Source organism: Xiphophorus couchianus, chromosome 23 (genome assembly GCF_001444195.1).
Source record: "Xiphophorus couchianus chromosome 23, X_couchianus-1.0, whole genome shotgun sequence".
NCBI lineage: Eukaryota > Metazoa > Chordata > Actinopteri > Cyprinodontiformes > Poeciliidae > Xiphophorus > Xiphophorus couchianus.
This window is the reverse complement of record NC_040250.1, coordinates 16,061,003-16,072,974: the sequence shown is the minus strand read 5'-3', so window position 1 is coordinate 16,072,974 and position 11,972 is coordinate 16,061,003. Positions and strand designations below refer to the sequence as shown.

The following is an 11,972-nucleotide window of genomic DNA, read 5'->3' as shown; positions in this document are numbered from 1 at the left end:
AACACCACACAATGTGTGTCTCTAATTGCACCTTTTAGAGCAAATATATTTAAAAAAAATATATTCCTTCATTGTTGGTTCTTCCCTTTACATATTTTTAGTTCTGTCTCGATCAAATTTTTTATGCATTAATCCAAATTGTTGTATATTTTAGTTTCTCTTTTCTTTTCCTTATTTAAAGTAATCGAATTCTATGAGATACAATTGCTAAAAACTGTTTACATAATTTGTACTTTGTTTTTCAGTTGTCATTCTCACAAACCTAAACTGGCCTTTTAAAATAATAATTTTAAGAATGAGCGTTACTGCTTTTTTTTATATGATCCCGATTAAGTCCAGATAAAAAGTAAAGTTATTGTAAGTCAAAGAGTTTTTTGGAAACTACGCCCTCACGCGGAAGTAGAGCGCACAGGTCTCTGTGTTATTTGTTTAATAATAGTTTGACGGTGCGGAGACAAATCTGACAGGAGATAAATGTCTTTCATTTACTTAAACGCCCATTGTTGTGCTAAGTGTACTTTTTCATATCCTTGCTGCATTTTTCTTTCTGTTCCATCTGCCCTTTCAAACCTCCTAAAACGTTACAGTTTTGTTTTTTACTCGCCCCTGAAAAGTTTGGTGTGGGTGTTGGAAGTGTGACAGCGCTGCTCCAGCTTTGTCTTCCAATGAGAGGGCAGGCTTCTGTGGTCTCTCCCCGCCCACGGAGAGAGTGAGGCGGAGGAGACAGAGCAGAGTTTTAGTGGAGCCAAGGACAACTTTGAGTTTTCTCCGTGATTTTCTTTTTTTCTCTCTCTCTCTTTAATGTCGGCCGCCATGACCATATCAAAGCTTTCCATCGCTTTGCTTTTAGAGTGGAAATGTTTACATCGAGCCGTGTAGGCTCGTTTTAACACTTAGTTATGGATACGTGACGGTGAAAGAAGTTAGAAACTTTCCCGATCCTGGGAGCGCAGCACAATGGACTCCAGGCAGAGGAAGCGCTCCGGAGGAGGGACGCTGTGGAGGATTTACCTCTATCTGGCCTGCGTGTGCTCAGCGTCCGCTGAGCTCAGGTATTCCGTATCAGAGGAACTAAAGCCAGGCTCGGTGGTTGGAAACATCGCGAAAGATCTGAGCTATACGGCTCAGAGTATCGTCCAGAGGAATTTACGGGTGGTCTCCGAGTCAGCGGTGGAGTATTTCGAGGTGAAACAGGCAACTGGTGATTTAATTATTAAACAAAAAATTGACAGGGAACAACTGTGCGAACTGAGTCCAACGTGTTCGCAACAAATACAAATTATGCTGGAGGACCCACTGGAGATTCATCGCGTCATGGTGGACATCCTGGATGTGAACGATAACGCGCCGCAGTTTTCAACCAGCAATATTTCTCTGGAGGTGTCGGAGGCGGCCGCGCCGGGCACGCGGTTCCGCCTGGAAAGCGCACACGATCCAGACGTGGGCACCAACTCCTTACGCACGTACCATGTGGCTACAAATGACTTTTTTACACTGAATGTGCAGGCTAAGAGTGACGGCAGCAAGTTTCCAGAACTTGTCGTGGATAAACCTCTGGACAGAGAGACACAGGCCTCCTTTCGCCTGTTGCTCACTGCCGTGGATGGGGGTCAGCCGGAGAAGTCTGGCTCAACACTTTTGCTCATTAAAATTCTGGATGTAAATGACAATGCTCCGGTTTTTGCCGAGACGGTGACGAAGGTGACGCTGTCGGAAAACGTCGCACAGGGCACTTTAGTTACAAAATTAAATGCGACTGACGCTGATTCTGGCAGCAACGGTGAAATATCATTCCTGTTTAGTAAATACACACCAGAACGTGTTCTCCAGCTCTTCACTGTGGACTCCAAGATCGGGGAGATCCGTGTGAAGGGGGATGTAGACTACGAGAAGGCCGCATCTTATCACATCACAGTGCAGGCCAGAGATGGGGGATACCCTGCCATGGAGGGTTCCTGTAACGTCATAGTGGACATCATCGATGTGAATGACAACGCCCCAGAGGTGACACTGATGTCACCGACCAGCTCCATCAGAGAAGACTCGCCTCCAGAGAAAATGATTGCTGTCATAACCGCTAAAGACCTGGACTCTGGAGACAATGGAAAGGTTACATTAACCATCCCACCAGGTTTGCCATTTAAACTTATTTTAGCCTTTGATGGCCATTATAGTTTGAAAACTGCTGGCAGCCTGGACAGAGAAACTGTCCCAGAGTACACAGTGGTTATCAAGGCGACTGATGCTGGCTCCCCACCCCTCTCATCTCAGAAAACATTTCTAGTGAAGCTCTTGGATGTAAATGACAATGCTCCATCTTTCTCCCAGCCTTCATACTCTGTGGACCTCCCTGAGAACAATTCCCCCAGCTCCCCGATCGCTGCCGTTTCTGCCACAGATGCCGATCTGGGTGAGAATGCTCGGATCTCCTATGCCATCCTTCCCAGCATGGTCCAGGATTCGCCTATTTCTTCTTATGTGTACATTAACCCAGAAACTGGCCACATATACAGCATGCGCTCCCTTGACCATGAGAAGCTCAATGCTTTCCGCATTCAGGTGCAGGCCCGGGACGCAGGGGAACCCCCACGGGCAACAAATGTCACTGTACATGTCTTTGTTGTGGATGTGAATGACAACTCACCAGTGATTGTTCATCCCTCCTACCCAAAAGACAAAAGACTGCAGCTCACTGTGCCCCCATCTGCTGGCCCAGGCCACATCATAAATAAACTGGTGGCAGTGGATGCAGACAGTGGGCACAATGCGTGGTTGTTTTACTCAATCGCTCCTGGACCAAATGTTGGCATGTTCCGTATCGGGGCCCACACCGGGGAGCTCCGCACAGCCCGCAAATGGGCCGAAGAGGAAGTGGGCTCTACTTATGACATAACAGTCATCATCCAGGACAATGGTGACCCACCGAGGTCCAGCTCGGTGAACATCACTGTAACTGTGGAGGAGAAATCCACAGCCATCGATGTTCCAGTGAACACTCGCCACAACCACTTCTATCACCATAACGGAATGTCTAACATCACTTTATATCTCATAATCTCTCTTGCATGTGTGTCGGGTGTAGCTTTCATCACATTTATGGTTCTCATGGTGCGCTGCCTAAGGCACCGTGACTCAGGGCTGGGAGACTCTGAATGCTGTTGCTATGGCCGCCACAGGTCCAGCCGCTACCATCAGAGGCCCAGCAAAGACCTGCACCTGCAGCTCAACACCGATGGACCCATACGATACATGGAGGTGGTGGGTCCACACACACGCACCTATCGACCCTGCTACTCCACTATATCTAGTCGAAGTGACTTTGTATTTATGAAGACACCCATGCTGAGTCATAACAACACGCTCAACATGACGCTCAGCAGGAAGAACCTCATGAACTCAGCCATTGAGGTGAGAGGAAGCCATCCACAGTTGGGATAAGAGCATTACTGAGTTTTATTGTAGATCATTCCATTTTAGATGTCTTTTAAACGTCTCCAAAAGCAGTTTTCGTTTAGTTTAATTTTGAATTATGGCAGTATAGCAAAATGTGTCTTTGCTGGATTTTATGTGAGTGTCACTTTAGTTTGAAGATTAGTTCCTTCATATTGTGAGAGGATTTTTGAAGTTCCCCTAATCTACACGGCTACTTCGTTTGAAGTAGAGCTTTCTGCATAGACAAAAAGGAGAAAGATAAAGACAAATGAAGATGAAGGAAGCTAGTTCAGCAAACGGACAAATAGAAAAGTAAAGGGGAAAACATTAGTGCTTCTAACAGATGGGGAGGAGGAGACATCCAGATGAAATGGGTCCTGCAGAGTCCACTCAGTGGAGTGGAGACAGAGAGGAACAGGACGACAGAAGGAGGGATGGTGGGGGTGAAGAGGAAAATGGCCAGATAGGTGGAAGTGTAGGCCAAAGAATAAAGCAGTCACTGAAAAACAGGAATTTGTGGGGTCATCGGCCCGACCCTGACTTCCTCTTGTCCTCTGAACTTCTGGTGATTGGTTCCAGGAATCAGCAGCACATGTGAAGCGGGTCTTGCTCCGTCTGTCCTGTACAATCATTACTGTTGCTAGAGCTTTTTTTTTCTTTTTTAAAAACCTTTTTAACATTTTTTCTCCTGCTTTCATGCATAATATTCTTCCTTTTCATGCAAGCTTGCTAAGACTAATCTGAGTTGTGTTGTACCCGCGGTCAGGAGGACGCCATCTGTCTCCCTGCTCTAGTGACACGTGTGGAATGAGGACAGCAGTGGAAAAGAGATAAAGGGACAGAAAACTGAAAAGGAAGCTTGGCTTTATGCACGTGTGCCACAGTGACAGAAGGCTCAGGCCTAATGGCTTTAGAGCAGTTGCCCTCACTAGGGGTGTTTATGTGCATGAGATTGCGTGCACAAAGCTTCAATAACAAGTAGCTCTGTGGTCGTGTGTAATTTTAGCAGGACCCAGGGGGCCGTAGTGCCTTCCCACTGCTCCTCTTTGTGTCCTTTATTGATCCACAGTGTGTTGTTTTGGCACAGTTTGTTTAATAATGTGTCAGTTTTAAGGGGTCAGAGACCTATGTTCTTAGTGACTAATGTTGTATGTCTGATTTACGTGAAGCTGCTTTAGTTAATTTTCTGCAGTTTAGTTTACTCATCTTTCTCACAACCTAAACTTTCTCATGGCCGAGTTTTACTGTTTTTCAATTTAAGTGAGTTTGACCCTCAGAGTCAATCAAGATCATATCCAAACTTAGATTTTTTTTTTTTCATCCATTGTTTTTTTATATATATATTACTGTACAAAAGATGTTCTCTTATAAAACTTCACAAGCTATTTGATATTGAAATAATAGTAGAACAATCCCGGTAGAGTCATTGCATTTGGCATGCAATGCAATGCCAAATGCATTGCATTGCAAACCGCAACATGTATCTAATAAATCTCGCATTTATGTGTTGTACATGCATATGTTTCTCTTTCCAGATGTTGAACAAAATGGATTGCACTGATTGTTACGTCGGTTCATACAAACAGGACAACTAACTAGAGAAGTTGTTAGCCTGTATATGGGATTATTGTGCATGGTTCACACTCACATGCTCACCTCACCCCGGACGACATTCAGGTGTGTCGTGTCCTCATGCATTTAACTTAAACCCACTGCTAAATCCAGCTCTACACAAGGTAGTCCTCAAATGACATTAAGGTGTAACATGGTCAGGTTGTAATTAACCTAGAGATGCCTCAGAGCTCTTTGACTCGAGTGAAAGATGTACAGAAAAAGACTGATGGCTTTAAGGTTAGTGTGATTGTCTGTTAAGTGAGAATCTTGGTCCACACAGCTCCATTAGTCTTGCTCTGAACTGAGTGATTGTGTCCTACTTGTCTATCCTTTATACACAGACCTTTATGCAAATTAGTGTGTTTTTCTTTTAGACTAGATAAGAAGTAGATTTCACAGATAATCCTCTGAAGCCTTGAAATCTGTGCTGCCGCACAGATAGCTTGTTAAAAAAATAATGCGACTAATAAAAGTTTTCAAGTTACTAATGAAAACATACTGAAATAATCTTTTATGTGCCAAATAGAAATGCATCATTTTGAATTTTGCACACCTACAGGCGAAAACATAGAAAAGCATAATGCATGGAGAGACGTAAAGCTGCAACAGAGTGTAGTATCCTAGTAGGGTATACATTTGGTTTGATCAAAGCTAAATACTGACAGATATTTTTCTGAGTGAGTGTGCTTTCTGTCCCACTGGTCTGTGCTCATCTTTTACTCTTCCTACAACTCAGACTCTCACACCCACGCATATTTGCACATTTTTTGAGTTTGTTTTTAGCTTCTTTGCATGGACCCAATCCTGTTATAGATATTCTATCTGTAATGTTAATAATTGCTTGAGGATAGTGCCATGTAAGTCTTTATTTGTGCACCTTTACCATTTTTACCATTCCTCGAAATACATGAAATCATTTCAAAAGAAAGTTGAAATGAACTTGGTTCACTTTATTCTATATGCATTTCAAGGCCTTTTTTAATTGATCGACCATTGATTCCATGACTCATTTTCTATTCACTTGCACATTTATTTACTATTATCCTCTTCTTGGTCATGATGTTCAAAAGTTTTATATTGTTTCCCTTCTGTTTAGGAATGTTTTGCTGGATTCCGTGTTTGTTTTTCCCCTGCGCCCTTGTTTATTTTTTTCCATCATTCCATCGGGTAGGACAGTTCTTTTAATAATGCAGCACATTGGGCTCCTGGACTCTCTCTCCTAGGAGCTCTCGTGTCGATTAGGCGGCAGAGTCTGGAGCTAAGCCAGGGTTTTTATTCATCGCATCACTGCACAATGAGAGAAGCTGAGAGAGAGGGAGAGTGCAGGAGAGATGGGAAAGACATGGCGACAAGGGTAGCGATGGACAGGAGTGCAGTGGGCTTGAAGATATTAATAAAGAATAGCACTGAGTCCTTTATCCAGGCTTAGTAAGGAACATGGACTGTTTTGATTTCAGGACACAAACTAAATGAATGTCCAAGGACTTCCTGTGTCCTCTTACATCAACTAGAAATCATTTTGTGAGAACGTAGCTATCTAGCCATCATGTTTTATATTCTGGCTGCATTGATGCTTTTTAGAATTTTAGATCTCTTTACATCTCTTTTTTTTTTTTGGTTCACTGATCATGTACATTTCTTCTTGAATTACCTGCTGTTTATTCCTAGTCTGTATAAACCTTGCACTGCAGTGTAAATGTGCTCCTGTGCTGCACTTTGTGCCTCACAGCCTTCAGAACAGCATGGCCGCCTGAACGTCAACACATTTGTAGCCATCTGTAGCTCTTTGTTGAGCCTCATGTTTTCTGAATCACACAAAAGGGAACTCTTCCACAAATACATACACACACAGATTTTATTACATGCAGATGTGTCAGTTACAAAGCACACACACACAAACCTGAGAAACATTTTTGCCATTGCTGCAATGAAACGTCCATTTCATGTTGCATCTTCTCTTCTCTCTGCAGCAAAAGCCCCCCAACAATGACTGGCGCTTCACACAAGGACAGAGGCCTGGACCTAGTGGGTAAGTTAACTGAGACACACACACTTGTGCGCGCCCACACCCCCGCAGTTAAAGTGTTAATTAATATCAGCCCCAGCGTTGTTCAACATGAAGATAAAAGAATAAAAACGGATGAGGAAAGTTGCCTGTAGGGGGTTGATTTTGAATGACGGCGTGAACGTCTTAGTCTGACTTGGAGCTGCACGTTAGCATCGACTTTAGTCAAATTCCACTGAAAGATTCTGCTAGATGTGTCCAGACTCCAGAATGAGAATCTCTGCTTGTTTCCAGGCTGCCTTATAAAATGGCTGCCACAGCTTGCACTCCCCTCCCCCTCCCCTGCTGTGTCTCTCCTCCCTGCTCTCCCCGAGCCTGTGCGCCATCACTCAGTACTGCTGATGAGCGACACTGACCAGAGCTGGGGGAGTAGGGGTTGGATACCGTGTTTATCCATTTTTCTCTATCTTCATTTTCCACTGACGCATAGCCAAATATAGCTTTTTTTTTTTAGCCTTCCTGTTAAAATGCAGCAGATCAGGTGTGAGATTTTTCTGTTTCAGATGTATAGTTTTTTTTTTAAGCATGAATGTTGGTTTTAGCCCATCTTGTGTAGGCTAAAACTGTTTTCCTAGCAGTTGAATAAGTCAAGTCATTCCCCTGAAACACACCAGCTGAGGCAAAACTTGTATAGCTAGAAAAGCACAAGACAGAAGAGTGTTAGATTTTGGCTGCACAGTCCCAAAATTAACATAAACTGAAAGAAACTTCGAGTTTATGCAACACAGTCAGATCTACAGCAGATTGTTTCAGAAATGTCCTTTTAAATGAACCCCAGCTTTCAGCTAAATACACAGTGGTTCTTTCAGTTTGTATAACTTGTTGTGTTTTTAGTCCCCACATGCCGTACGGTACACACATACGATGGACGCCGAAGAATGGGACAAGGTACCAGCTTAGACTTAGACTCTGTGCGGTCGCTTTCTGTCCTTAGCAGCTGATCTGGGTTCAGCTAAACCCTCTAATCCATCAATGGAAAAAGAATTGGATCCTCTCCTAAGGGCAGAGAGTGACTGAAAAAACTTTAGGTAGTGCACTGCAGTCAAGTGCTGTGCTGTGTGTAGTTGTACCTAACCCATAGCTTCTGATAGCCTCCCTGAAAGTTTGATGGGGTTTGTTGTTGGTCGATGTGCAAATAGGCCACAATGCCTGCTGTGGCATAGAACAAGGACTGTGGCATATTTCTGTGCAGTGTTTTTTTTTTTTTTGTAGATTTGCTGTGCCTTCTATGTGTGCTATACATTTAGTCATTTAAGTCCAAGAGCTCCTTTTTTCCTCTCCTTCTTTGCTGCCTTTGATGTGTGTCTGTGATGTTGTAGCCCAACACCACCACATGCAGCTTTTCTCTGTGATTTATGATGAAGCAGAGGATAATAAAAATGGATGTTTCATATCATTGGAGAAGTCCTCTTCCAGAGGAAACGAAAGCCTGCATTAAATTGCTACAATCAAAATATTAGTGCTGAAAAAGGACGAGCTGGCCAGAGGAGGTAAAAAACATGTCATGCAAGGTTGCGGAGGGAAATTGATGGTCTTTTCTGGCCCATTTAGGACAATTATCTGGTCAGGAAGTGATAATCCCGACAACGGGAAATGCTCAACAAACCACAGGATGTGATAAGTCTAACTAGATGTTAATTTAGCTTGAACCAAGCCTTCCTTTTTATCTCCAAATGTGTGAAGAGGCACAAAATGGTCGCCTTCACTGTGTTTTTGCTCTGTCTGTTTTGCATTGTCTGCCTGGCACAGGACCTAGATGTTTCTCTCCCTCTCTCTGTCTCTGGCATCAAACTGAGAACCACTTTTTTGCAGTACAAACTGGTAACCTGTTCTCTAAGAAGGCCTTAGGTTTTGTGTTGGAATTCCTTTTTTTTTTAATTTTTGCCATGTACTTTTTTTGAATATCCTGGGGAAAAAACTAATTTATCTCAGCATATGAGGACATTTTAGGTGGTTTGGAGAAGGAAAAACTTGTTCCTGTGAACATCCCTTGTGTTTATCTCTCCAAGGTTTGAGGCACTTAAGATCATTTGAGGACTTTAGAAACGAGGCTTGAAATTCTTTAAATTTGTCAGTGATGGATGACATAAAAACAATTAGACCAACTACAACACTGCTTAAAATAGTCTATAACACCTCAGTAGTTGCGGTACCGACCTCACCTCAGTTATCTTGATTTAATCTCTCATAACATCTTCATGTGAGCATAAAACGACTCAAAATTCAGACTGCATGTAGTTCAAACCATTTTTTCAGGATCTTTTGCTCAATTTGCCCATCCTCAATTTATATTTCCATTTCATATCCACATGTTGCTATTTTGTCTCTTCCCACTTCCATTTTCATAACTGTAGACATGATTTTGTAAAAATGTACTTAAAACTATTGTACATCAATATATCATTTTTATTTGTAAACACAAATTGTCGTATAAACGGCCAACTCCCATGTATAATTTCACATAATTTTGTCTCAATTTCTCAAAAATGATATTGCATCTTATTTTAATGTGTTATTGGCCTGATACCAAATTAGGGTATGAAATGACGATGGGGCAAAATGACCAGATGTAGGAATATCTTTATATAGCGCAGGTTGTCTGATTATGCTCAAAAACATGCTCCATGTAGCTTCCTAAGAATATATCTGGATATCTCAGGTGCCTAAAGCCTTTTCAATGTGGTGTGTATACATTTCTGCTTTAGCTGTTTATTATGAACCCTTTTTTTAAAACATGGTCCTCGGCTAAGTGTTCTTAAGTGAAAAGTCCAAAAAGTCATTGTTCCACGTATATTGATAGTTATTTTTGTTGCTAACAAGAAAGTCCCTTTGCCTAGAGTTATTTGTCCAGCACTTCTAAAGCCGGGGTTATACAAATTGTATGCAAATAACAGAACGTCATCTGCATACAATTATATAATGTATGCTACCTTTAAAAAAAGCCAAATATGAACTTTATTTGCTATTTTGCAGCAGTAGTCCAAGAAGGATTAGAGTATCATGATCTAGTTGTCCGTTGAGCGCATGTTGGTCTGCTGCACATGTGGGGAGTAGATTGGTGAATGTCTGCTTTCTCCTTTGTTCGCCTCACATGCAAATTCTAGACTGTAAATAAACCAGGCTTTGAAGACAAAGTTTGCCCATATGGAAATGTTCAGCTCTCAATGGGCGCCACGTGTGTCACCATGTAGACTGCTATTTCCTTCATTAAAGAAGGAATCATTAAATATTTAGTCGGATTTACTAGCGGGCTCAGTGCTCACTGGCATACCAGTGAGTGTGGTACCATGAATACACCAACACACTGCTGGCTGCTGTGTGCATATGCATTTGCTCGCGCCTCCACAACTGTTTGAGATTCGCCCTGTTCTGTAAACTATACATCCTTCTTGTTATTCTTGCTAAGTCCACCATCAGCTGCTTTGCTTTTACATGATAAAGCGCCAACTGTGAAGGCATTATGCTAAACACACAAACTGCTGAGGATTACCTACCTCTTACTTAGGTGTTCTCTGTTTTTTGTTATTTTTCTTTTTACCTCTAGGGCAACTGGAGGACCTGAGGTAGCCATGGGAACTGGCCCCTGGCCCCAGCCCCCCACCGAAGCCGAGCAGCTTCAGGCACTGATGGCAGCAGCCAACGGTGAGTCCGACACCTTGTCACCAACTGCGTTCCCATTACTAATGTGCACAAGTATTTTGTCGATATTCTGCTAATGTAAAAGAAAAACAACACAATTTCGTAATTGCGGTGTTTAAAAAGATAAAGAAATAAGAAATTGAATTAAAATCACACGTGAATAAGCTTGTTCACGCGATAAGACATTAAGAAACTGATGTAAACAGTTACATGAGATATACTCATAACTCAGAAATGGCGATGGTGCTCGTCATCTATCAGTCATCAGAGGAGATTGTTGGCATCTTATTCAGGCGTTGGAGGGGAAAAGGGAGTGGCTACATATGCTGCGTTTTGGGAAAATTGTAGTCGGCAATTTTAAAATAGAGGTATGGATTCACCACATTTGAATAACACACAAATTCTTATGAACTGTGCGATGCTGTGAGAGCAAACAAAAACAAACCATCATCCTCCAACTACTTCCTGTCGCCTTCTTTGTCGTTTTTGCCAGTCAACATCTGACTGTTGATCACGTGAGTCGTATGATGCGCAAAAAAGTGTTTCCATTGCAGTTTTGCGAAATACATCCATTCTGATAGCGCAGAAACTTTTTTATCAAAAACATTTTTTCAAAATTGTTCAAAGTTTCCATTAAGCAGATTTATTTTCAGAATTTCAATTGGCACATTTCTATGGCCAATGGAAATGCAGCTATTATCTTTCTCTTTTCTATCCCTTCCCTGCTAGCCTTTTTTCTCTTCGTGCGCACATGGATGCGTGGGAAGTGCTTGTTTGTGTGCCTTCCTGTTTGCTCGGACAGCGTCCAGCCAGGCTCATTCATTGATAAAGCCCTCTCTGTCCACATTAGAAAAAAATTCCATTTTGAGGTCGTGTGGTAATAAGTACCCAAAGTCAGAGAGCGGACATGAGTACCTGTAGTTGTTTTCCTTTCTGCAGTACAGTGTTGAATTTAAAAACACAACCAAGATGTGTTTCCACTCTACACATCCGTAAAGTGTTTTAACATAAGCAGAGCTCCAGGGACACCCAGGAACTATTATCATTCTATTTCTTGTTCCTATTGTACAAATGAACAAGAGACACGCACATGTAGAGAGTCAATATCGACCTGACAAGTATTTGATACTTCATGGAAAATATTGATCATATTTGCAGAAAGCAGAGTAAGAAAACCAATAAGAAAATGTACGAAAGTCATTGTTTCCAGTGTTATTTTAAC

General features: G+C 42.2%; 1 protein-coding gene across 50 annotated transcripts in view; it reads left to right on the top strand.

Moving 5' to 3' along the window:
- The window catches only part of LOC114138950 (protocadherin gamma-C5-like), a 238,954-nt gene that overhangs the window by 223,627 nt on the left and 3,355 nt on the right, over positions 1–11,972 (top strand). For 41 of the 50 annotated variants that reach the window (XM_028008483.1, XM_028008506.1, XM_028008502.1 and 38 more), the window contains 3 exons: positions 7,017–7,075; positions 7,946–7,999; positions 10,656–10,753. In XM_028008483.1, the coding sequence (XP_027864284.1) occupies positions 7,017–7,075; positions 7,946–7,999; positions 10,656–10,753 (211 nt within the window). Of the gene's footprint in view, positions 1–666; positions 3,409–7,016; positions 7,076–7,945; positions 8,000–10,655; positions 10,754–11,972 lie in introns of those variants that run through there. The other 9 variants (XM_028008519.1, XM_028008515.1, XM_028008517.1 and 6 more) reach the window with 4 other exon arrangements.